This window comes from Chiloscyllium punctatum, chromosome 40 (assembly GCF_047496795.1).
Source record: "Chiloscyllium punctatum isolate Juve2018m chromosome 40, sChiPun1.3, whole genome shotgun sequence".
Taxonomy (NCBI): Eukaryota; Metazoa; Chordata; class Chondrichthyes; order Orectolobiformes; family Hemiscylliidae; genus Chiloscyllium; species Chiloscyllium punctatum.
The window spans coordinates 45,419,936-45,447,430 of NC_092778.1; the positions used below are offsets into that span (position 1 = coordinate 45,419,936).

General features: G+C 41.7%; 1 protein-coding gene across 1 annotated transcript in view; it reads left to right on the forward strand.

Annotated features, from left to right (window-relative positions):
- Positions 1-7,273: 7,273 nt before the first annotated feature.
- The window catches only part of sdr42e2 (short chain dehydrogenase/reductase family 42E, member 2), a 28,128-nt gene continuing 7,906 nt past the window's right edge, over positions 7,274-27,495 (forward strand). Inside the window, exons 1-9 of the mRNA XM_072560288.1 lie at positions 7,274-7,284; positions 7,326-7,464; positions 10,385-10,480; positions 15,726-15,783; positions 16,980-17,098; positions 18,068-18,143; positions 20,071-20,153; positions 25,224-25,361; positions 26,781-26,846. Of these exons, the coding sequence (XP_072416389.1) occupies positions 7,274-7,284; positions 7,326-7,464; positions 10,385-10,480; positions 15,726-15,783; positions 16,980-17,098; positions 18,068-18,143; positions 20,071-20,153; positions 25,224-25,361; positions 26,781-26,846 (786 nt within the window). The remainder of the gene's footprint in view (positions 7,285-7,325; positions 7,465-10,384; positions 10,481-15,725; positions 15,784-16,979; positions 17,099-18,067; positions 18,144-20,070; positions 20,154-25,223; positions 25,362-26,780; positions 26,847-27,495) is intronic.

Below are 27,495 nucleotides of genomic sequence, written 5' to 3' on the forward strand. Positions count from 1 at the left end.
TTGTTACCCTTTTGTCCTTAATGTATTTGTAAAAACCCTTTAGAATCTCCTTTACTCTATTTGCCAAAGCTCTCTCATGTCTCCTTTTTGCCCTCCTGATATCTCTCTTAAGTATTCTCCTACTGCCTTTATACTCTTCTAAGGATTCACTTGATCTATATCTATGCCTGATATATGCTTCCTTCTTTTCCTTAACCAAACCCTCAATTTCTTTAGTCATCCAGCATTCCCTTTCCTTGCCAGTCTTTCCTTTCACCCAAACAGGAATATACTTTCTCAGAACTCTCGTTATCCCATTTCTGAAAGCTTCCCATTTTCCAGCCGTCCCTTTACCTGCGAACATCTGCCCCTAATCATATTTTGAAAATTCTTGCCTGATTCCGTCAAAATTAGCCTTCCTCCAATTTAGAATTTTAACTTTTAGATCTGGTCTATCCTTTTCCATCATTATTTTAAAACGAATAGAATTATGGTCGCTGGCCCCAAAGTGCTCCCCCACTGACACCTCAGTCACCTGCCCTGCTTTATTTCCCAAGAGTAGGTCAGGTTTTGCACCTTCTCTAGTAGGTACATCCAAATACTGAATCAGAAAATTGTCTTGTATACACTTAACAAATTCCTCTCCATCTAAACCTTTCATACTATGGCAGCCCCAGTCGATGTTTGGAAAGTTAAAATCCCTGACCATAACTACCTTATTATTCTTACAGATAACTGAGATCTCCTTGCAAGTTTCCCTCTGACTATTAAGGGGTTTGTAATATAATCCCAATAAGGTGATCATCCTTTTTTTAATTCTCAGTTCCACACAAATAACTTCCCTGGATGTATTTATGGGAATATTCTCCCTCAGCCCAGCTGTAATGCTATCCCTTATCAAAAATGCCACTCCCCCTCCTCTCTTGCCTCCCTTTCTATCCTTCATGTAGCATTTGTATCCTGGAACATTAAGCTGCCACACCTGCCCATCCCTGAGCCATGTTTCTGTAATTGCTATGATATCCCAGTCCCATGTTCCTAACCATGCCCTGAGTTCATTTGCCTTCCCTGTTAGGTCTCTTGCATTGAAATAAATGCAATTTATTAGTCCTATCTGGTCCCTGACTCTTTGACTCACCTTTGCTCTCAACTGTACCAGTCTCAGATTGATCTCTTTCATCACTATCTCCCTCTGTCCCACCCCCCCCCCCCCCACCTTACTAGTTTAAATCCTCCCGAGCAGCTCTAGCAAATCTCCCTGCCAGTATATTAGTCCCCTTCCAATTTAGGTGCAATCTGTTCTTCTTGTACAGGTCACTTCTACGCCAAAACAGCTTCCAATTATCCAAAAATGTGAATCCTTCTCCCATACACCAGCTCCTCAGCCATGCATTCATCTGCTCTATCCTCCTATTCCTGCCCTCACTAGCTCGTAGCACTGGGAGTAATCCAGATATTACTACTCTCGAGGACCTCCTTTTTAAATTCCTGCCTAACTCTCTGTAATCTCCCTTAAGAATCTCATCCTTTTCCCTTCCTAAGTTGTTGGTTCCAATGTGTACAATGATCTCCTGTTGGCCCTTCTCCCCCTTGAGAACATTCTGCACTCTCTCTGAGACATCCTTGATCCTGGCAGCAGGGAAGCAATGCACCATTCTGATTTTTCGCTGCTGGCCACAGAAACGTCTGCCTGTACCTCTGACCAGAGAGTTCCCTCACATAATTGATCGCTTGGAACCCATCATTACATTAGAGCCAGTCTTAATACCAGAAGCTTCGCTGTTTGTGCTCCATTCCCCTGAGAATCCATCACTCCTTACATTTTCCAAAACAGCATACCTGTTTGAAATGGAAACCACAGAAGAGTCCTGTACTACCTGCCTACCTCTCTTACCTTTCCTGTATCTGAGACTTTCCCCCTTCCTATAACTGCCATCCATCACATCGACTTGCTCTTGTAAATTCCTCACTGCCTCTAACTGTCTCTCCAACTGATCCATTCGATCTGATAGGATTCGCAATCGACGGCATTTATTGCAGATATAATCCTCAGTAACCTGTAAACTCTCCCTAAGCTTCCACATCTGACAAGAAGAGCATATCACTCTACTAAAGGCCATTTTTGTTTCTTTCAATCTACAGACCCAGAAAGTACAAAACACTGCTCCAGGTTAAATTAATACTTATGGCTTATATTTCAAGTTTAATCAAGAGATAGAGCTCAATGAAGCATATAATCAAGAAAGAACCCACTCTACTCACTACTGCAGTTATGTTGGAATTAAAAATAGTTTCCCTATAGTAAAAGGAATGGCAAGCTGTAACGACTGTGGCTTAGTGAACTGTTTGCAGATTACCATCAAAACTGAAGTCAGCTTGGATTCCAAGATGCAACAACGAGGCAAATAAATAAACCATCTACCCCACTTGAGAAAGTCTACAGAGGTGAGGAGAATGACCTGAAGATAAATTAAGCTAGATTGCAGCACATCACAGCCAGGAGGTTATTTCGAGGAATGGGGAACTTCAGTTAGGAAGCTATAGGTTGGAGAAACTGGGACTGTTCTTGAAGAAGGCTGAGAGAGATCTGATTAGGTAATCGAAACCGTGAGCAGTCAAGGCTGAGAAAATAGGGAGAAAACATTCGAGGACAGGATCAAGAATGAAATGACACAAATTTAAAACATTTTATAAAAGAATCAAAGAGATATGGAAAATCTTTTTTTCACACAGTTGAGCGGTGAGGGTCTGGAATGCACTGCCTGAGAATGTGGTGGAGGCAGATTCAATCTAGCCTCTCAAAAACAGAGTTAGGTGGTTGAAGAGGAACAGTATGTAGGATTATCAGGACAAGGAAAAGAAAATGGCTTCAACTGAGACGCTTATTAGAGAGCTAGTACAGCCACAATGGACTGAATGGCCGCCTACTGTACTGTTCTGTGATTCTGTGAAAAATCAGCTACAGCAAATTCCAGTCTGACTTTAGCTATTGAGAGAGTTAGGAAGGGTCAAGTCAAGACTGCAACCTCCCCACCGCCCCCACTCCCCAACTTCCAGAGAAGAATCTCCAGCAACATTCCGAAAAAGTGTTTAACACATTAAAGTTAAAAAAAGACACGCTTTCAACATGAAAATCATTAACAAGGAAGAACATAAATGATGGAAATAAAAGTTACTTACACAAAGAAAACAGCAAGAAATACAATTATCTTGAAGCTTGATGATTCCTGAGATAATAATAATATTGGGAACATTGGGTTATTGTGGCTGCATCTGCCGAGGAATACAATGCCTCAAGAGGATAGGTCTGCATCAAAACCACAGCTATGTAAATGTGCTTGCAGTGCCCCTGATAGTTTACAGGGTGCTGTCGTGGAAAGTCTTAGGAATAGCTGAAACTCCGGCATCAGCTTTTCTTTGTTTAATCAGAACTGAAACTCCTCCTCTGACTCTTTAGTGTGCAACATGAGCAGCTTATTCGGGAATACTAACTGGACGTCCCCTATGCAGTCAGTCCGGTAACAGGAACATTTCCCATTGAAGAGTGATGACAAGTCCCACTGTGACAATATCAACCTTTTCTTGGGAAACTGTGAACCTTTCCGACAACTTCTGGCGCCTTGAACCTCTCGGTAAGAACTGGTTTCTAAGAAAGAGGTAGGACTGGTCCATTCAGATACGTCAAAGGTGCATGAAACAGCACAGCGATTCGCTGTAAGGTTCCCATTAGATCCACCGAGATCATACTCTCTACTGTGTGAGGATTTCCAGGGTGGGTGTTGTATTAATTGCACAGGGCAGCATGTTCGCTAACAGCAAACTCCGTTAAAGATTTAGGAATCTCCCAATCCTGTGATTTGTCCTGGAAGGAAGGGGAGAATGTGAGAGTTGAGGATGACGAGGCTGGCAGTCTAAATATTTTCTAATCAAGGATGTTATTGCATACCTCTGGAGCAGCTAGGATGTGAACCCGGCCCTCCTGGCTAAGAGGTAGGGACTCTACCACAAGCTCTTTGAGTCTATATTATTTATGATGCAGCTAACTGTTTGCTGGTAAATGATGCAGTCAACCTAATTAGAATTAAAGTGGACGATTTATAAAGTGACTAATTGATGCCTTAATGACACCTCAATTTCAGCGGTGACATATTTCTGGATCCAGGGGGATATAAATTGAAGCTCTGATGGGGAGATCTGTATGTAACTGTATTCTTTCTCAAGAAGAGCAGACTGAGTGGGCTATTGCTCCAAGGCCTGACTAACTGGGATGATTGAAAGTGTCTGTTTCTCTTGTTCAGGCCAGGTGGGTACTGGCTGCGCTGACCCCCTCACTTGGGCAAGGACGAGTTGGACCAAAGGGTCTGTTTCTGTGCTGTACCCCTCTATGTCTCTATGACTGTTTCAGTGCCATGAGCTATTCCCGAGTTGCGAAGTGCCTTTTTGTTGACAGGGTGGCAGGGGGGGGACAAATGTTCAAAAACAAGATATGATTTTATTCTCTTAAACAAGAGAGAGAAGAGCTTCACTTTGAGTTCCACCTCTGGCTTTTCAAAAGATCTGATCAAACTTGCATTGTTTTGTGTGACCAATTTGTTTCTATCTCTCTCCACAGTCTTACACTCTATCGATTGCATCAAGCTGTAAAAACCTTCTAACTCTCTGTACTCCTTGAATTCTAGTCTCTTATCCAGCTCCAGTTTTAATCACCTGAACACTATAATGGCTCTAGTTCCAGTGGAGAGACCCTAAATCCTAAATACCCTTTCAAAATGTATTTGGTTCACTCTGCTCCATTATGATGTGTTTAACACCTTCCCTCTTAGACCAAACATTTGGTCATCTGCCCTAATTTGGCCTTGTGTGCTTCAGTGTCTAATTTTGTTTGCTAATGCTCCTGTGAAGAATTTTGGGTCATTTTACCACATTAAATATCACTGCAAGTTGTTAAAATTAATTTCTCCTTTCGCTGTTAGGAGACTTTACTGACCCTTGCCTTGTGTATTATTGTGTCATATACAGAATCATAGAATAGTTACAGCACAAGATGGGAGGACTGGTTCTAACTGGATACCAACACCAATACAATGCACCAATGGCTTAAGACTATAAGACCAAAAGACCATAAGACATAGGAGCTGAATGAGGCCATTCAGCCCATCAAGTCTGCTCTGCCATTCAATGATCTGATCATGTCCTCTGTGCAGTTTGATTCTCTGATTCTTCCTGGTCCATTTTAGGCTCCCAATTATTCCAATTACCCCTGCCTTTAACAACTCCTATTAGTTTCTGGTGCCTGGACAAATTGAGTTGAAGACATTTGTATGCTTGCTTTCAAGATCCCTTCATGTTGTCAGTTCTCTATCTCCTTTAGCTGAATGTTTCAGCAGCCAATTTTCATTTCTCCAATATTGATTTGTTCCTCATTTCCCCCACCTCCATCTAATCCAAGAACTGTGATCATTACATTAGTTAGAAACCCTTAAATCCCTCTATCCTGCCATTCTCCCAGTACCTATTTACATCAAAATTTCAGCTCCTCTTCCCCCCAACCTGCATTTTTGCGGCCTGGATGAAGTACAGTTTCACTTTCTGACTTCTTACTGCATATAGCTGACACTTTGTATGGAGGGGATCGGACAGATCATAGCTCATTCTCTTGATTCTGCTTTTGCCTCTGGCTAAGGTGACCGTTCACAGATTTAGATTACTTAGTGGTGGGAGCAGGTTGTTCTGGTTCTATCTTCTGTGGCTTCTCCTATGCCTGGATGACATTGGAAATGTATCAGTTTCCAAGAGTGATAGACACTGCAGGGCGTGTAGTAAACAATTACTTTTAGTGATGACAATTTTCTGATTTTTAAATATTTGTTTCTGAGGTATGGGCATTGCTGGCCATACCAGCAATTATTGGTAAAAACAAGTACTGGCAATGCTGGAAACCAGAGTCTAGATTAGAGTGGTGCTGGAAAAGCACAGCAGGTCAGGCAGCATCCAAGGAGCAGGAGCAATTATTGCCCATCTTTAACTGCCTTAGCAATGAGCCACCTCCTGAAACTGTTCCATTCCATTCAGAGAAAGAGAGTTCTACCATTTTTATCCAGTGGCAGTGGGAACAAGGCAATATATTTCCAAGTTAGGATGCAGTGTGATTTGGATTGGAACTGGCAATGGTGGTCTTCCCAATTGTATGTTGCCCTTGTCCTTCAAGGTGCTGCAGCTCACAGGATTGGAAGATGCTGTCAACAAAGCCTGGGTGAATTGTTGCAATTGTTTTCTAGATCAACAGTGAGCCACTGTTAAAAGAAGTCAATGTTTAGGGTGATGGTTGGGGTGCCAGTCAAGTGGATTTTAATTTTCCTTGGATGATATTCAGCTTCTTGATGCTGGTGGAGCCATAAGCATACAGGGAAATTGAGATTATTCCATCACACTCCTGACCTGTGCCTTGTAAATAATGGGCAGGCTTTGAGGGATTGAAGGTGAGCTACGTGCTGCAGAATTTACAGCCTCCGATTTTATTCTCCTACCCAACATTTATATAATTGGTCTATTTACATTTCTGGTCAAATTAACCCCCAGGACATTAGTACCAAGGAATTCAATGATTGTAATACTATTGAATATCAAGGGGACAATGATTAAATTATCTCTTGTTCAAGAGCCTGTCATTTGTTTGGCATGAATTTCAGTTGCCACTTATCAGGGCAAACCTAAGTGTTGGTTAAAATCAATGAGGTAAAAACAATGACTGCAGATGTTGGAAACCAGATTCTGGATTAGTGGTGCTGGAAGAGCACAGCAGTTCGGGCAGCATCCAAGTAGCTTCGAAATCGACGTTTCAGGCAAAAGCCTTTTGCCCGAAACGTCGATTTCAAAGCTACTTGGATGCTGCCTGAACTGCTTTGCTCTTCCAACACCACTAATCCAGAAATAAGTGTTGGTTAAGTCTTGCTGCACAGATCAGTTAGGAATTACTTAGCCGTTGATTGGCAACTTTATTGGTCTTGCAGCTTTAGAAAAAATTTCTTTGGCTTTTGGTTGCCGACCCTGGGACAGCCCATTAATTAATTTAGAGAAAACATCCAAACTTCTTTTTTGCTATTAACGAAGTTTCTTGCTATTCCCCAGTGGTCTGATTTGGGCTGGTGACATTTTGAAGGGACAACGACACTTCCATCTTCCTCCTCAAGTGATACTCAAATGGAGTTATACAAGGTGAATCCAACAGGTACTCTCTTTGGGAGCAGCAGTGAGCACAGGTTTAATGGAGTGATACCCCACTGGCCAAAGACACATGGCTGTTCGGTCAATGGGCATGTGAGACAGGTGAATTTGAAGAATTCCAGGAGTGCCCTGGTGACGGGAGGCGCAGGATATTTTGGGTTCAGACTCAGCTGCACACTTGCCCAAACTGGCGTGTCTGTCATCCTTGTGGACATTCACAAACCAAGATGGTGCCTTCCAGAAGGAGCTGTCTTCCTGCAGGTAAAATCATTACTTAATTTGTTTACATGAACTACAGTTCAGTCAGACTTGGAGAATAATGGCCAAACACATTGACAAATCATGTTTAACAATGCTTGAATTTCTCTCTCTGCCCCACAGTCTGTTTTTGTTGTTGCTGTTGTTATGCTTTTCATGTCCATCATTGTGTGGATGTTAGTTAGAGTTAAGGAGATTGGCCCCTAACTTCAAGCGATTGTGTCAGGAGGACCAGGGTCAAGTCTTACATGCTCTAGAGGTGTGTACTATCATCCCTGGGGAGGTTGCAACAGAAACTGTCAGAGGATTTTGATATGAGGAAAGACTGAAGATGGGCTTTTCAGCCCCTTTAGAGGGTCTATATACCAAATAAAGTAAAACAGAAAACTCCAAGTTAAAAATTGACACCATTGGGTAAATACCAAAGTGTTGATTTAGAGAAAGAGCAAATTCTGAATTGACATTAGAAAATTTCTCACACAGAGTCATAGAGGTGTACAGCATGGAAATAGACCCTTCAGTCCAGCTTATCTATTCCGGTCAGGTATCCTAAATTAATCTAGCATTTGCCAGCATTTGGCCCATATCTCTCTAAACTCTTCCTATTCATATAACCATTCAGATGCCTTTTAAATATTGTAATTGTACCAGCCTCCACTACCTCCTCTGGCAGCTCATTCCATACACATACCACCCTTTACATGAAAATGTTGCCCCTTAGGACCCTTTTAAATCTCTCCCCTCTCACCTTAAACCTAAGCCCTCTGGTTTTGGACTCCCCTGGGGAAAAGACCTTGACTATTTATCCTATCCATGCCCCTCATGATTTTATAAACCTCTATAAGTCATCCCTCAGTCCCTGATAAAATTTAATCAGAGGCAGAAACAGAAATTGCTGGAGGAACTCAGCAGATTTTTGGAGAGAAAGTAGAGTCAGGGCCTGAGTATGTTAGTGGAGACTACAATGTTACTTGAAACAATTTGATGTTGTGATACAGGGACTGGAAGGTCTTTTCGATGGATGGACAGACTAAGATGTGACAAGCAGCCTTTCTCATCTGTAAGTCTATCCAATGCTCCTTTTCAGCAATTGGTTTTTAGACTGAAGGCTGATTACTCACAAACATAGTATTTACTGGAAATTCAGAGATTAGTCAAAAGGTTTCATTAGTTAAGCGAGAGATCAGATCAAAAGCACAATGCTTATGTTGCTGCTAATATTAACTTGTGTGGAAAGACTACAGCTGTGGCAGGTTTGTGTAATTGAACAGCACTCACAGAGATTTAGCCAGGGAGGCAGGGTGTCTGGTTAGATGAATGATAAGTTACTTTGATTAATAGCCTTTCTACAAATTAAATTCTCTTCACTCAACACAAGAACAATACTGCGTTGTTAATGAAATGGATATTCTGTAGAATGACATAAAAGGGACTGAGTGAATGATAGCTGGTGTTGGGTATTGGCAAAGAAACATTAGGTTTCACTACTTCATTTACACAGTTGAATCAAAATGGCTTAATTTTGCTTATAAAAATTTAGTTTATGTGAAGTTACCAGCGGAATGCATGTTATTTCACTTGTTCACATTTATTAAATCATGGCCCCTTACCTGGATGAAACCTAAAAGGTTGAAGAATCTGTGGGAAGTCACGTAGCTAAGGGCTGACCCCACTGATTTTACAAAATAGTAGGTGGTAAATCTATTTGAACACATGAAAGAAGCAAAGACCCCTCTTGACCCCCCTTCACGCTGCTTGTGAACCTTCTGTCTCACAAGACCTGCAAAGATTCTGAAAGCATCTCTGTGTTCCCTTTCTAAAGGTAACCAGATCAAAAGTCCAGTGTCTGTTTGGCGTCAGACCCCACATGATTCACCAATAACCCACTGTCCTCCTTTATGTGACCTTTTGATAATCCAGCACCTTATGATTCATTTGTTGTACTTCGGATTAAATGTAGAGTGAGGGATTCTCTTTAACTAGGATTCCCATATTCCTGAAGATTTCATCACAAGATCTCTTGCCATTGAATATCCCGCCCACAAATTGATGCCATAGATTCCTGAATATGACCATCTTCACAGACTCCTCCTATTGGCTGTCTGACATGCCCATCCTAACACAGCCTTGCCAGATCTGTGGGACATGCGCCAATTCAAGCCACACGCCATTCTGATGGGGAAATACATTACTGTTAATTCACTGTGGCTGGGACAAAACCCTGGAGCTCTCTCCCTAATGGCACTGTGAGTGTACCTTCACTAAACGGACTGCAATGGTTCAAAAAGACAGCTCACCTCCACCTTCTTAAGCACAACTGGAGATGGGCAATAAATGTTGGTCCATCCAGCAATATCCACATTGCACGGATTGATTAAATAAAATTCTCTCCTCCCCTGCCCTTTACTAGACATAATGGTACATTCACATCTTAAAACTTAGATTATAATGTGTTGCTAGCCTCTGAATGTATGGTGAGAGAATAAAATAGAACAGGAAACTTTCTTTATCAAATCATGGAGCATTGAAGGAGACCAGTTGTCACATCATCCTGTGCTGGTTCTTTGAAAGAGCTATCCAATTATTGCACTTTCCTGCCCTCTTCCCATGGTCCAGTGAATGTCTTCCTTTTGAAGGATTAATGGAATTCCCCTTTGAAAGTCACTACCAAATCTGCTCCACTGCCCTTTTCAGATCACAACAACTCATTGTATTTAAAACCATCTTCCCATCTCCACTGGATTAAATCTCTTCATAATTCTGAACCCTTCAATACGAGTTAGTTAAATATTTGGTTGCTGTGTCATTGTTAGTTGTCTGGTGTTTCCAGTATGAGTCTTAATAGCTCAACCCCTGATTCTACAAATCACAAGGTTCTAACACCACTGATGATCTGACAGAATTAATTTCCATGTTTTTACAGAGTGACATTAGGGATTATGATGCTCTGTATCGGGCCTGTGAAGGGGTTGATTGTGTTTACCATACTGCTTCCTATGGAATGTCAGGCGCAGAACAAGTGAGTGTTACAGCCATACTTGGATAATGCAGGAGCAGTAGGTTTTCCTTTTCACTGTTTTATCGGTGGTTCTTGGTTCACAATCTTTTGGTTTCACAAATGAAAGCTTGGCATCATTGTGGGGAGGTGGAATGGAAGGGAGGGCAGTTCGCGGAGTAGATTTCCCTCTCGCAAGGAAGTAAGGGCTACGGGGAGAGTGCGGATAAGTGGCATTGAAATGCCCATCAGCCATGATTGAATGGCGGAGTGGACTTGATGGGTCGAATGGTCTTACTTCCACTTCAATGTCTTATGGTCTTATAGACAATGGGTTGAGAATTGGTGAGGGGAGAGGGATTGTTGACAAGGGCCCAGTCCAATTAGTATTCTATTCCAGAAGCCAGTATGTTAAAGGGAAGTGAGGGTGGTCTGACCTCAGATAGCAGTAGAGGAAATCTGGAGTGACAGCAGTCCTATTGTCCACCCCTGCTTCTACTGAACTGCATAAAGTATGGTGGAAATATGGTTCAGTGTGCATCATTTGTGGTATGGAGTCAAAACATGTGAGTTAAAATCCTACCCCAAATACTTGAGTATAAAATTCGGGGTGCTGACTCCACCCCGGCGCCAAAAGGAAAGATGTATAGTTATTAAATGCCTTTCAAAACCTCATGATGTTTTATTGCCAATAAATCTCAGAATTGTTAGGGTGCTGAGGGAGAGCCAATGGCCCATTATATCTTCATTGGTCCTCCAAATGAGCCTCATTATTTACTACATTTAGAGTCATAGAATCATAGAGATGTACAGCACGGAAACAGACCCTTCGGTCCAACTCGTCTATGCTGACCAGATGTCCCAACCCAATCTAGTTCCACCTGCCAGCACCCGGCTCATATTCCTCCAAACCCTTCCTATTCATATACCCATCCAAATGCCTCTTAAGTGCTGCAATTGTATCAGCTTCCACCACTTCCTCTGGCAGCTGATTCCATACACATACCACCCTCTGAGTGAAAACATTGCCTCTTAGGTCTCTTTTATATCTTTCCCCTCTCACCCTAAACCTATGCCTTCTAGTTCTGAACTCCCCACCCCAGGAAAAAGACTTTGTCTATTTACCCTATCCATGCCCCTCATGATTTTATAAACGGCTATAAGGTCACCCTTCAACCTCCAACATTCCAGGGAAAACAGCACTAGCCTATTCAATCTCTCCTGATAGCTCAAATCGTCCAACCCTGGCAGCATGCTTGTAAATCTTTTATTAGCCCTTTCATGTTTCATAACATCTTTCCGATAGGAAGGAGGTCTACCAGTGGCCTTACCAATGTCCTGTACAGCTGCAACATGACCTCCTAACTCCTGTACTCAATATTCTGACCAATAAATGAAAGCGTACCAAACGCCCTCTTCACTATCCTATCTACCTGCGACTCCACTTTCAAGGAGTTCTACCTTTTCTCCCCTACCCCTAAATATTTGATGATGATTTAAATAGAAATAATTGCCCTTGAATTCCTGAATTGAATGTCCCTCCAGTACGCTGCCAGGCAGCGCATTCCAGATCCAAACACTTGGTGTGTGGAAAAGATATTTCTCACATTACATTTTTTTTTGTTGCAAATCACTTTCAATCTGTTCTCTCTTTTTTTTGATCCTTTTATGAGCTTAAAAAGTTTATCCTTACCCTATTTACCCTAGGCTATCCAGACCCTTCATGATTTTAAAAACCTCTATCAGGTCACTTCTCTCTCTCCAAATTGAACAGTCTCAACTTGGCCGATCTATTCTCGTGTCTGAAGTTTCGCATCCCTGGAACCAATCTTGTAAATCTCTTCTGCGCAATTGTCAATGCATTCATATGCTTCCTATAGTGTGGAACTCAGAACTGAATTCCAGCTGGTCTAAAAAGTGTCTTTATATAAATTTAACATCTTCTTCTTGCTCTTTATAAAGCCAATGTCACTGTATGTGTTATTATCTCATCACTCCACTTGTTCTGCCACCTTCAATGATGTGTGCACATATACAGCTAGCTCCCTCTGCACCTTTTAAAATTGTGACCCATGTTTGTATTGCCTGTCCATGTTCTTTCTACCAAATGCATCTCCCCAAACCTCTCTGCACTGAATTTCACCTGTTACAAATCTGCCCACCTGAAAACCTATGTGTGTCCTTTTGAAATTCTAAATTTCAGTATTTTTAGGGCCTTGATAGTTTCATATCCACTTTTTTGAGAGGGAAAACAATGCGTCAGTTTGAAACCTCTTCTGAGACACAGTATGACCGACAGTGCTATATTCCCTCAGTACGCCACTGGAGTGTCAATACTGATCTTGTCCTGAAGTTCTAGAGAGCGACCTCAATCCACAATCCTCTGACTCAGAGGTAAGAGGAACATCATAGTAAGGATGGGTTGTAATCAGAGATGCCATTATGCAGATTAAACCTTTCCCCTATTTACCCTGTCAGGTGGGAGTAAAAGATCCCATAACATCTTCTTAAAGAACAGCAGAGGAGTTATCCCAGTTGTTTTGGCCAGTTTTTATCCCAACTTGGCTGTGTCCTTTTGAAGACCTAAATTTCAGTAGTCTTTTCAATGTTCTGGTATTTCTTTTATATCTGCTTGAAAAGGGAGAAAGTATTTATCTCTCAATCGTTATCTGATCATTACTTTTTGGGGTGCTTGCTTTGTACACCTTGCTTCCTTAACTACAACAAGGAGAATCCTTCAGAAATAGTTGATTGGCTATAAAGCACTTTGAGACATTCCAAGGTTGTTGTGAATAGCACTGTGGAAGTGCAAGTCTTTCTTTATGTGTTGCACATCTTTTCTTTAAAGAATTGAATGGTTTGAAATCTCCAGGAATAGGATGTTATTGGACACAGATTCTTTTGAGAACTAATTTAATCTATTTATTGCCCTCTCTGTGGCCCTCTGCCTTCACTGAAACAGCAAGTAAATTACAGTCCTTTATTAAACTTTAATGCCCCTTCTTGGCTGTTCTGCAGTTACCTGAAAGTAGCCTGTTAGAAGTTCAGGCGGTCTGGAAAATAGCCCTTTAATAATTGAAGAGTGGGCGTTTGTGGAAGCAAGGCAATATCTAACATCTGTCAATTTCTGAATTTGTTGTTGATTGTTCTGAATGACCTCAAGATCAGATTCAGTGCCTGGCTGCTGCCCAGCAGATGCTGCTTTTCAGTCAGATTGGTTTCCCTGGTACAGCAGCTTTCCCATGTCATCAATCCATGTGTCAGCGAGGGCTACAAGGCTGTTACACCACGTAAGGCATCACGGTGGAGACTAATCCTTTCCTCGCTCGCTCACAGTCACTCAGTGGCAAGCAGGAGCAGGAAGATGTGGTGCTCTTCTCCACCTTTCCCTCAGAGACACAAATGTTAATAAAAGTGAAATACTGTGGGTGATGGAAATCTGAAATAAAACAGAAAATGTGGGAAATACTCAGCAAGTCTGGCAAAACCTGTGGAGAGAGGAACTGTTAACATTTTGAGTTAAATTCTGTTCCAATTCCATTTACAAGTTTACCAACGACATCACTGTTGTAGGTCGGATCTCAAACAAGGACAAGACTGAGTACAAGAAGGAGATAGAGAGCTGAGCGGCAATGTGTAAAGACAACAATCTGTCCATCAATGACAGCAAAGTGAAGGAGCTGGTCATTGACTTCAGGAAGTGGAGTGGAAGGCCCACTCCGACTGCATCAGTGGTGCTGAGATGGAGCTGGTTGAATGCGTCAAGTTCCTGGGAGTGACAATCACCAACAATCTGTCCTGGTCCACCCACGTCGACGCAACAGTCAAGAAAACACAATAATAAAAGATCCCACAACATCTCCTTAAAGAACAGCAGAGGAGTTATCCCAGTTGTTTTGGCCAGATTTTATCCCAACTTGGCTGTGTCCTTTTGAAGACCTAAATTTCAGTAGTCTTTTCAATGTTCTGGTATTTCTTTAATATCTGCTTGAAAAGGGAGAAAGTATTTATCCCTCAATCATTATCTGATCATTACTTTTTGGGGTGCTTGCTTTGTACACCTTGCTTCCTTAACTACAACAAGGAGAATGCTTCAGAAGTAGTTGACTTTTTCATGACACTAAGGAAATTCGGCATGTCCACAAGGACTCTTACCAATGTTTATGGAGGCACTTATAGGAAGCACCCTATCTGGATGCATCGCAGCTTGGTACAGCAACTGCTCTTCCCAATGCTGCAAGAAACTGCAGAGAGTCGTGAACACAGCCCAGTCCATCACATCCTTCCATCCATTGACTCCATCTATACTTCTCGCTGCCTCACGGAGCAACCAACACCATCAAAGACCCCTCCCACCCCAGTTACACTCTCTTCTGTCTGGCAGAAAATATAAAAGTTTGAATAATCAAATAAACAGATTCAAGAACAGCTTCTTCCCCGCTGTTATCAGACTTTTGAATGAGCCACTGATTGACCTGGATAATGGAACTCTGACAGGTTGGTAGCAAGAGGACTGCTGTGAGTAACTCAGGGAGGGAATAGAGTTTACAAGTTTTTTGCCCTTGTTTTTCCCTTAGTTTCAACATTCTTCCTTATGGAACCAAGAGAGGGAGTGCAGTTTGTGAGGTGTCAGTACAAAGCAAATATCTGATCAAAATGCTTATGCTTTTGGGAAGCAACTGTAATTTTGAACTTAGCAGGATGTTCAGTTTTAAAGAGTCAACAATCGCTTTATGTAAAATGGTTGTACAGTCAGGATATCTACTTGCTCAGTGCTGCATTTTGAATAATCAATTTAAAGTGAGTGAGGCATCAGATCCTGTCATCAGTAATAGGTGTTTTTCACAGCTAAAATGCGTCTTGATTCACATTGTCACTGAGTAGTTTCCAAGCCAGCTGACAGTGAATTATCATTAACCCTTCTCTGTCCATGATTCCCAAGGCCCAGATGCAGGGAACTGAAATAGTTCAAAGATTAAACACTGAAGGCGGATCCTTAAAGGACGCCAAAATGGGTTGTAAAAGCTTGCACAATGTGGACAGAAATAGTTATTGGTGAGTGATATACCTGAATGTTCCTCAGATTGGCCAGAGTTAAAACTGAAGATTTAATAGAGACTTTTTTAAAAATTAAAAATGATTTCCTCTTGCATGGAGGGAAGGAGTCACTAACAAGGAATTAAGTATTAGAGGGTATTGTTTTGTGAGTTACAATGACATTACTGTTTACATTTTGTTTTAAGTTCTGTTTCTCTACCTATTTTTGCAGCTTCACAAAGAGCAAATTGAATCTATAAATATTGGCGGAACGAGAAAAGTTATTGATGGTGAGAACCCAATATATTGGTTGGATATAACTTGCATTTAAATAACACCTTTAATGTACAAGAATGTCAACAGGCACTTTGAAAGAATAGTAACCAGAGAAAATAGACATTAAAACAAATGTAATTAAAGGCTTCGTCAAGGGGGTGGGAATTAAGAAGGAGAGAGACATATAGAGACAGAGTTGATTTTGCAAGTGTATCTATTAGGCTGCTACTTCAGTGCAGTACTGAGGTTGTGTCATCTTTCAAGTGAGACATTAAACCAAGGCTCCAACTGCATTCTCAGCTGGGTGTACAAGATCCCCTTCTCCAGTCCCCTGGTGTCCTGGTCAATGTTTATTTCTCAATTAACACTACACACACAGAAGTAAATCCAATTTATCACAATGCCATTTGTGGGAACTTGCTTTGGAAAAATCAGCCACCACAGTACATTATAACTGAATTACACTCCAGAAAGTACTGCACTTCATTGGCTCTAAGGTGCTTTGGGATGTCCTGTAGCCATTAAAAGTGCCACTTGGCATATATACAAATTATGCTTTTCCCTTTATTTTACAAAAATAAAGTTTTAGTGCTACGTGGGCGGCACGGTGGCACAGTGGTTAGCACTGCTGCCTCACAGCACCTGGGTTCAATTCCCGCCTCAGGCGACTGACTGTGTGGAGTTTGCACGTTCTCCCCGTGTCTGTGTGGGTTTCCTCCGGGTGCTCCGGTTTCCTCCCACAGTCCAAAGATGTGCAGTTCAGGTGAATTGGCCATGCTAAATTACCCCTAGTGTTAGGTAAGGGGTAGATGTAGGGGTATGGGTGGGTTGCGCTTCGGCAGGGCGGTGTGGACTTGTTGGGCTGAAGGGCCTGTTTCCACACTGTAATGTAATCTAATCTAATCATTTCGATTTGATCTGATGACTGACTGGATTGATGGCAGTGCATTCCACAATGAGTTTTCAGCCTTTTATTTGAGAAATTCTTAAGAATCTAAGAACTGAGAGCAGGAATTGACAATATTCAGTTTCAATTTTACCTTCCTGCCCGTTCCCCTTGATTCCATGAGACACCAAAGATCTGTCTACTTCAGCCTTCAAAACATTCAACAAATAAATCCAGGGCCACTTGATTGGATTCTGGTTTAGTCTCCTGAAATGAACAGACCGCGTAGTACTGCTAACATAGGTTTCTCCTTTTTATTTCTAGTGTGCCTCCATCGAAATATTCCATGTTTAATATACACCAGCACTGTGAACGTGGTCTTTGGGGGTCAACAAATACACCAGGGGGATGAAGATACTGTGCCATATGTACCTCTGGACAAGGTATTCACAATTCCCTTTTTATTCTGGTGATACTTTCGTTCCATCTCATATGTTTCACATCTGCCTCCATCCTCCATCTGCACAAACACCTACCCTCCATCTAGACTCCTATCCCTCACCCTCCATCCAGATTCTCCACATCGTCCTCCATCCAGACCCCTCCCCCATCATCAGACTCCCCACCTCACCCTCCATCCAGATCCCTTCTCCCTTCCATCCAGACTCCCCATTGCCCACTCCATCCAGATATCCCCCCCCTCACCCTCCATCCAGATCCCTTCTCCCTTCCATCCAGACTCCCCATTACCCACTCCATCCAGATATCCCCCCCCTCACCCTCCATCCAGACTCCCTAATCCACCTTCCAGACAGACATCTCCTCCACATTCCATGCATATTCAGCAGTCTCCCCTACCATGATCCCACATGTAGGGTGGCTGCTTCATAGTTTCTGCGCCTCTCCCACCAGATGACGTCCAATGGCCTGGTGGTATAATCACTAGGTAATTAATCCAGAAATTCAGCTGATTTTCTGGGGATCCGATTTCAAATGCTGCTGTGGCAGATGGTGGAGTTTGAATTCAGTAAAGAATCTGGAATTAAATGTCTAATGATGACCATGAAGCCGTTACAGATTGTTGGAAAACCCTATCTGGTTCTCTAATGTCATTTAGTGAAGGAAATCTGTCATCCTTACCTGGTCTGGCCTACATGTGACTCCAGACCCCACAGCAATGTGGTTGATTCTTAACTGCTCTCTGGACTATTAGAGATGGGCAACAGATGCCAACAGCATCCACATTCCACAATGAACTGAGGAATAGATGGCACGGTAATGAGGGAGTGGGGAATGATACAGAGGACATTTATGAGAAGAAGGAACACTCCAATAAAATATTTCAATTTTCAAAGTGACTTGTGTAGTTGCTGAATGTTTTGTATAATTTCCTGTCGAACCTTTCACCCTAGCATGTTGATCATTACTCAAAGACCAAAGCTATCGCTGATCAGATGGTGCTGGCGGCTGATGGAACGTCTTTGAAAGGTACATGAATCGGCAACAACAACATGGATTTGTATAGTGCCTTACATGTAATAACATGTCCCAAGATAGTTTACTGGAGGATTACCATGCCATCTTTTAACACCAGCCATGTAAGGAGACACTGGGGCCAATGACCAAAAGTTTAGGCTGAAAGGAGGAGAGAGGGGTTAAGGGAGAGAAATCAGAGTTTAGAGAACAGGCAGGTGAAGACAAGATACACAAGAGGGTAGAAACCTAAAGATCTCTAATCAACCCAATGGCCAGAACATTTTATCAATAACTGATCACAGCTATTATTGAAAACATTGCTTTTGATTGGGTAGTTTTTGTCCTGGTTGAATATAGTCTCCAATCAGGTTCTGCAGGAGCCCTCATTCATTGGCCCATCTTTCACCTTTCTCTCTCCTAGTTCTAGTTTACTTCTTCCATCCCCACTTTGCCTATCATCCCTCAGGCTGTATGAAATTTTCTTCCTAAACTCTTTTCTGACCCCATCTCACCTTCTCCTTAACGCGTCGTCTTTATTATTTCCTTAAACACCTCACCCATCCAGTTTCAATCACCCATCCTGCCCTTCCTCTCATGCACAATAAATCATTTCATTGGGTGCTTTCACTTGGATTATTGCCCAGAACATCAGAAAGAACTCTCATGTTTTCCTTCAAATATTACCATGACATCTTCTACTTTAGTGGAATTCAGTGCTATGATTCCACAAATTATAACCACAAAGGAGATACTTGGCTGACTCCCCAAATAATTACATCCGGATTTGTATTGTGCAAATAACCAGGATTGATGTTATGCACAATATTTGCAGTCAGTTGCTTTCCTCCACTAACTGCATTTTTTCAAGAAATAATCCTGTTTCATTGGGAGATTTTGCTATAGTTCTGGTTATGAGTTCAAGGTTCTGGTTCAAGATGTTGTTTCCTACAAGTCCTGTTCTGCCTCCAACTCATTGACTGATATAATGATGTCAAAAGTCACTCTGAATGTGCCACTATATTTTACTCAATGTGATCAGTCTTCACAATTTGGTACTATCTGAAGACTAGAGAGTGGAAGAGGCATGAGCTGTATGTTTGTAACATTTAAACCTCTCCATCTGTCTGTTGGTTCAGTATTACTAATAATTTACCTGGTCCTGCAACTCTATACCATGTGTTGTGTGACAGAGTTTAAATTTAGCAACAGATAATGTGATGAATTAATCATTCTCTGAACATGAGGCCTGCACTCAGAAGTTAAACATCAGGCAATTAATCTTTCAACAAATTTAATGCACAGGATGTGTAAGGTTTGTCAATATGCTTTTTGAAAATTCTTTCCCAGCAAGAAGAAGGAGCACAGTATGGCTTAGTCCTGACTATAAACTGCCTTGTTTAGGTTGCTGTCTTGACTGTGATGTGCTGCAGATATGTTATCATCCCTCCCTACTCCTGCCTTGATCTCACAATGGGTAACAATCAGGAGCAAGAATATGTGTTTCCTTTTTTACCACTGAGTCCTAGCCCAAGGGCACTGAGGCCAATTTAAGTGTCCTTAAATTTAGAATCATTCCAAAGACACAGCTCTAGGAGTGCAGAACTCCGTCAGTGCAATATTCAATCAAGATTATTTTTCAATGCTCATGCCTTTAGAGTGGGACTTGAACTTTCAACTTTATGAGTTTGAGGCAAGAATGCTACCCACTGAGTGAGGGCACAGTCAGATTGTATGCAGCCCTTCAAAGGTCCACATCGTTTATCACTTCCTTCTCAAGAGGTTTGTGTTCTTCCTCAATTTGATACCTGATGCTGAATTAGGTTTTAGATTTCTGGACTTGAAAGTTATCCTAGACAGAGAATACCGACATAAGTTTGAAGGCTAGGAACAAATTGTACCAACTAATCTCAGATATGTTTTCATCTTTTTTTTAAAACAGGTGGCAAGAAGTTTCGAACCTGTGTACTCCGGCCTCCAGGCATCTATGGGCCTCAGGAACAGAGGCACTTGGCACGGGTGGCAGTTAGTATTGGGCTATAAGCCCTTCCAATTCAGCTGATAGTTTCTACGTGTTGTAAAGATTAGCAAAGGTCTCAATGATGAATAGAATTTACATCATGGCATTGCAGTCTACCAACTGTGTCACTTCTGGGCATGTGTGGAATAGGCTGTGCAAAGCTCTAACAGGGCCAAAGGGATGTGCTGGCTTGCTGCTGATTGCTAAAAAGAATCAGGGAGAAATTTCTCAGTTTTTCCCTCAAATTGACCTGTCTAATTTCCTGTCTCTCATGGGGAGATCATGTGGCTGAGCTAGAATGGGAATAAATACTGTGATATACAAGCTGTCACAGAAAGTCATTTCCTGTCCATCATTGTTGTCAGTCTCTCAAAATTGAAATGACTTAGGTCACAGAGTTACACAGTTGTATAGCACAGAAACAAACCCTTTGGTCCAACTCTTCCATGCTGATGAGATATCATAAATTAATCTAGTCCAATTTGCCAGCATTTGGCCCATACCCTCTAGACTTTTACTATTCAAATAACATCCTGATGCCTATTAAATGTTGTATTGTACCAATCTCCACCACTTCCTCTGGCAGCTCATTCCATACACGCACCATCCTCTGTGTGAAAAGGATTAGATTAGATTAGATTAGATTACAATGTGGAAACAGGCCCTTCGGCCCAACAAGTCCACACCGACCCGCCGAAGCGCAACCCACCCATACCCCTACATTTACCCCTTACCTAACACTACGGGCAATTTAGCATGGCCAATTTACCTGACCTGCACATCTTTGGACTGTGGGAGGAAACCGGAGCACCCGGAGGAAACCCACGCCAACACGGGGAGAATGTGCAAACTCCACACAGTCAGTCGTCTGAGGCAGGAATTGAACCCGGGTCTCTGGCGCTGTGAGGCAGAAGTGCTAACCACTGTGCCACCGTGCTGCCCACGGTGCCCCTTAGGTCCTTTTAAAATTTTTCCCTTCCCACCTTAAACCAAACTCTCTAGTTTTTGACTTCCGTCCACTGGGGAAAATACCTTGGCTATTCCCCTGATGATTTTATAAACCTCTATAAGGTCACTTCTCAGCATACAATGCTCCAGGGAAAATAGCCTCAGACTCCTCAGTATCTCCTTATGGTTCAAACCCTCCAACCCTGGCAACATCTTTAATAAATCTTTTCTGAACCCTTTCAAGTTTCACAGCAAGAGAGACCAGAATTGAATGCAGTATCCCAAAAGTGGCCTAACCAATGACCTGAACAGCCACAACATGACCTCCCAACTTCTATACTCAATGCACTGACCAATAAAGGCAAGCGTACCAAATGCCTTCTTCACTATCTTATCTACCTGAGACTCCACTTACAAGGAACTATAAACCTATACTCCAAGGTCTCTTTGTTCAGCAACGCTTCCCAGGAGTCTTACATTAACAGTATAAGTCTTGCCCTGATTTGCCTTTCACATTAATCTAAATTAAACTCCATCTGCCACTCCTCGGCCCATTGGCCCATCTGATCAAGATCTCATTGATTTGTGCAAAGCTTCACAATTTGTGTATCCTCAACTGACCAATCCTGGAGCCAGAGATCAAGGTAAAGTCACCATAGTCTTGCCACACTAACGGGTTGCTCTATCATTAGAATCAAAGGTGACTGGGGTTGGTTTAACCTGAGAGAGAGAGAGAGAGAGAGAGAGAGAGAAATGAGTGTGTGTGTGTGTGTCTGAGTGTCTCTGTGTGTGTGTGTCCTTCTCTGCACTGGAATTAATTTGCTCTGCACTTCAAAATCTTCTCAAATGTTCAGCAGCTGAGAGAGACACAACTTGGGGCTAAATATTGTTCGATGTACTCATCAAGTTCAGAGCTGAAGCTCCCTAATTGATGGCAAGAAAATGGAAGAGTCTGAATTTCATGCAAATGTTAAAATATTTATATAAATTCAAAATATATGATTTCCAAAATCCATTTGTAACAGTTTTCTGTGTTAACTGTGACAGTCACAAATATTCCAACAGTTTCATTAGAAACAACTATCTTAATGTTAATTGAGTGTTTTCCTGGGATTAGGAGGTCTTGTGGTGCAGTAAATATCACTTCCACTTCTGAGTCAGACTCCGTGCATCAAAGTCCCTCTACAGGACTTGTTGGCCGCAGAAATTGTGTTCTTGTTAGTCCTCCCCACTGTTCCACAAAGGAAATAAGGTACATGTGAAGATAGCATACAATCTGTGAAAAGCCATAATCCTTTATAATATACAGCTGCAGAATTTGGACACATCTGATCTGGACTGTCCTTCAACCAGTATCACTGAAACAGATTATCTGGTCATTAAGACATTCCTGTTTGAGGGATCTTGCTGTATCCAAATTGACAGCCATGTTTCCCACATTACAACAATTATCAGATTTCATTGGCTATAATGAGATTTGAGATTGTGAAAACATTGTAGAATTGCAGATCCTGTTTTTAAAACTACCTCTTTGACCAAGTTTTCAATCATCTGATCAATTATCACAATGATTTTATTTGATTAAGCTCCTGTGAAGTATCTTGGGAACTTTTGACGATGTTCAAAGTGCTATATAAATATAAGTTGTTGTTGAACTGGTGTTTGTACCTTGATAAAATGCTAACGTCACTCATTAAATTCTCTGGTGATTGCATTTCAGCATTCACCTGCTTTAAAGGCTTCATTTGACTTATTCCCCAAACCTGCCTGATTGCAATGAAAGCGCTAGGAATATTTCAAAGGCTGCTCTCCTTTTATGTAATTAGGTTTGATAATGATTACGAAGCAAGATTATTGAACTTGTAATGACCGATTTAACCTGAGTGAAATCAAACCTTGATTGTACTGGACAAAGACTTAGTGACAGGTTAACATCTGGCTATAAGAAGGAAGAAACTGAGAATAAAGGTCTCAATTTCAAAATTGAATATTTGATTGCCTCGATTTTCACTATAATTTCCTATCAGACATTTCATTTTAGTGTGTTGACAAAGCTATTGTTAGAGGTCACGCAATACCAGGTTATAGTAAGGTGCAGTGGTGACATTGCGGACTGTCATCACCTCTGCCCACTCCCCACCTCCCCCCCGCCCCCCAAAGCCCAGGGTGAATGTTACTTCTATAAATGACATCACCGTCAGTCTCTCTACTACCATTCCCACCCCAGTTACAGTCTCCACTTGCACTCCCAGGTCCAGCCCTACACTACATCCTACCTCCCAGCCCCGCCACCCCCCATCATCCCTCCAGACTTCCCCCTTACTGAGGACGAATGATCAGTCCTCACCAAAGGCCTTACCTTCATCCCCCTCCGCTCCCAGATCAACAAATTCAACACACGCATCTGCAATCCTCTTTCTCTGTGGTGGTGACAGGTGACAGAAGTCACCTGACAAATGAGCAGTGCTCCGATAGTTTGTGATTTCAAATAAACCTGTTGGACTATAATACGGTGTCACGTGAGTTCGGATTTTGTCCACCCCAATCCACTTGCACTTCCACATCAAAGCTGTTGTAGATTGGATAGGACTGAAAGCTGATGGACCTTATTTTGAAGATCTGTTTCTTTACAAGCCTAAAACAACATGTTTTATGTAACAACATAGTAAAACATCCCATGTACATCCTCAGACAAAACCTGACAGAGGATCAGATAAGGAGATATTAGTACAGGTGACTAAAACGAGCATATTTTAAGAAATGCCTTAAAGGAGGAGAGGGAGATGCGGGAGGAGAATTCCAAAGATTATGACTCAGGAAGCTGAAAACATGGCCACCAATTTTGGAGCTATTAAAATCTATGATGCTCAAGAGGCCAGAATTGGTGGAATGAAGAGGTCCCAGAGTTGTGGATATAGAAAAAGTTATAGCGAGGGGTGAGGACATACAGGGATTTGAAAAAAAGGATGAGAGGCATTACCAGATGAGAGCAGACTTAGGTCAGCAAACACAGAGAGAGATGGAGACAATGTTGAAGTAAAACAATCAGAGGCTGTAACAATGAATCAGCATGGCTTGGACAAATATCACCAATATTACATTCTGCACTAGGAATCTCATCTGGCCATCAGGATAATTTTCTATTGTCATGACAACGTTACAACATAAACAATGCAGATTGTTTACAGACTTGAGGCTGATGTCCTGAAAAGTACAATTTGAAATTGCCTCAAACACATGACATTGGAATCAATCCTGTTAGTAAGAAATCTGGATGTAGGTTTGCTCGCTGAGCTGCAAGGTTCATTTTCAGACATTTCGTCACCATACTCGGTAACGTCTTCAGTGAGCCTCCGAGTGAAGCACTGATGGTGTAGCCCGCTTTCTATTTATATGTTTGGGTTTCATTGGGTTGGTGATGTCATTGCCTGACCAGAACCTCAAGCTGAGCTACAAATCTTCTCAAAACTCGCAATTAAGAAATCTCCTCACAAAGTCACTTCAACAAGATACTAACTGCTCATTGAGACAGCTGCTAGTCTTTCAAGTTTGTCTGAAATCAGTGGAACTTTATAAATCAGTAAATACAAAGTAATAACTTTTTTTAAAATACAGTTTATGTTTTACATGTAAGGTGTCCCAAAGTGCTTTATAACAAACAAAATACTTCCTTTGAAATGCATTTCCTGTTGAAATGTAGAAAATATGGCATAATCTGAGCAAGTCTCCATAGCAACGACATAAAAGGTCAGATAATTTATTTAAGTAATGTTGGTTGAGAGAGAAGTTTAATCTTGGGCCACTCTGAAATAGCACTGTAAAATATTTTACTACCTGAGACAGTGTCAGATGTTATGTCTCACCTGAATGGTGCAGCACTCAAAGGGCAAGCCTGCACTATGCTCTCAAAAATCTCGAATGAGACTTGAACCCATAAACCTTTACACAGACAAAAGTTTGTCAGTGTATTGAGCCATAACTAGCATGAGTACAGATAGGTGACATTTTGGGAATTGCTAGGAATTGGCAAGCCACTATACAGTGTGAGCAATGCTTCAGTATTTAATGTTGATGGTGACTACAATTGATTGCTTGTTCGGATTAAATCTGTACCCTGATGGCTGCAGGTGAACATTGAAAGGCGTCTGTTCAGTTTCACCTTTGGAAATCCTGATACCAAGATGAACTGGGTCCACGTTGACAATCTGGTGCAAGCTCACATCCTTGCTGGAGAGGCACTCACGGCTGCGAAAGGTCACATAGCGGTAAGTGGCAGGTCTGCACCATTATGGGATGTGCTAGGATCCAAAATCCAAAGTGGGCATCACAGCCTGTGAAGTTATGGGTTGTAGCATCCTTGTGGCTTATTGATTTTACTGATTGAACCAACAAACAAGTTGGATTTACATAGCACCTTTAACATTGTAAACTGTCTGAAGGTGCTTTACAGCATCAGAACTCCTTTTAAACTTCTAGTAAACAACAACATATGAACCAAATGATCAAAGCACTTTTGTCAAGGAGGTTGGTTTTAAGGAACATCCAGATTGAGCACCAGTGTGGGCCAGGGAGCACAAGAGGTCAGGGTTGTCTGAGTCTTAATACAAGTTGCTAACGGAGATTTTGGATGCTTTTATGCTTACTGAGATTTGAAAATGGAAGGCCAGCCAGTCGAGCATTGAAATGTTTGAGTCTGGGGGCAAACACAAAAAAACACACAAGGTTTCAGCAGCGGGTAAGCTGAGAAGACCAATGTTGCAGAGGTTGAAAGAGTTTGTCATTATGACTATGAACTTTCTGGTATTTCTGTCAGTCTAATTGAGAACATTGTCGTGACAGAGAGATTGTTGAAATTAAAGACATCTCAACAGATGTAAATGCAAGAAACCTGAAGTAAAAGCTGCAAATACTCTGCAGTTCTGGCAGCATTTGTGGAGAGAGAAACACAATAAACATTTCAGGTCCATGGCCTTTCTGGTAAAATGCTAACTTTTTTTCTCTCCACAGATGTTGCCAAGCTGAATATTTCCAGCACTTCCTTTTATTGGAAAACTCTTGAGGTGGAATCACCAAAATGTCACTGTATTTATAGTTCCTCTTTCTGGGATTTGAGAGTCAGTGTTAGCCATGGCTAAGTTGGTAGTTCTCTGAGTTAGAACACTGTGGGTGCAGGACATTAACACAAAATGCCAGACAGACATTGCCACTGTACTCCTGCAATGCTGCATTATCAGAGATGCTGCCTCTCAGATGAGGCATTAAACCTAGGCCCTTCTTCCCTTCTAATAGATGTGAAAGATCCCAGGGTGTTACTTTGATGTAAGGCAAGAGAGTTATTAAAGTGTTCATGGCGAATGTTTACCCTTTAGTTTACATTACCAAAACAGATTACCTGATCATTACCACGTTGCTGATTATGGGAATTTGCTGCACATAAATTGGTTGCTGTATTTCTACACTGCAATAGTAACTACACTTTAAAAGGTACTTAACTGGCTGTAATGCACTTCGAAATGTCCTGAGGTTATGAAGGGTGCTATGTAAGTAAGGACAAGTCTTACTTTAAGTGTAACTGTTGTGATGACCTGTTCAGGCATGGTTGATATAAATTCACTGTGTAACTCATTCATTTCAAAGCTTATTTTTGTGTTTTAATGCAGCCAGATTTATTGTCTCATTTACAGAGTGGCCAAGTTTACTACATCAACGACGGAGAAGCTGTAAATGTATTTGACTGGTTATCCCCATTGGTAGGTGTGAAAAAACAATTTCAAAATATTAATTGTATTATCCATGTCAGAAATAATAAACTGTCAGAGCTTTTTAAAAAAAGTCTCAAAATGTTTCAAATGACATTTTGAAGTTCACTAGCTATTGCTCTGTGGTTGAATGTGGCAGCCATTTTACACACAGCAGGATCTCACAGACAACAATGAGATAAATGATCAATTGATCAGAATAATTTTCTTATATATTGGTTGGCCAAGACACCAGGTGAACCCCTCTGCTAACCTTCAAGATACACCATGGGATCCAGCTCTGCTTGGACATTTTTTTAAAGGGTGGCACCTCTGACAGTGCAGCACTCATTCAGTATTTCTCTAAAAGGTCATCTTCTTTCAGCAAATCAACAAATGTCTATAAGTTGTATGGGAGGAGTGCCCCAAGCCGCTTTTGACAGCCACCTTTTAAACCCATGGGATACATGAGAGCACCAGCACCTGGAAGTTCCCCTCCAAGTGATGCTCTATCCTGAGTTTCAACAACATAATTGTTTCTTCACCACTGGGGAGTCAAAATCCTTGAACTCACTTCCTAACAGTGCATGGATGGCAATGGATCATGAATGTGACACTTCACCACCTTCTCAAGGGGCAGTTAGTGGTGGGCAATGAATCT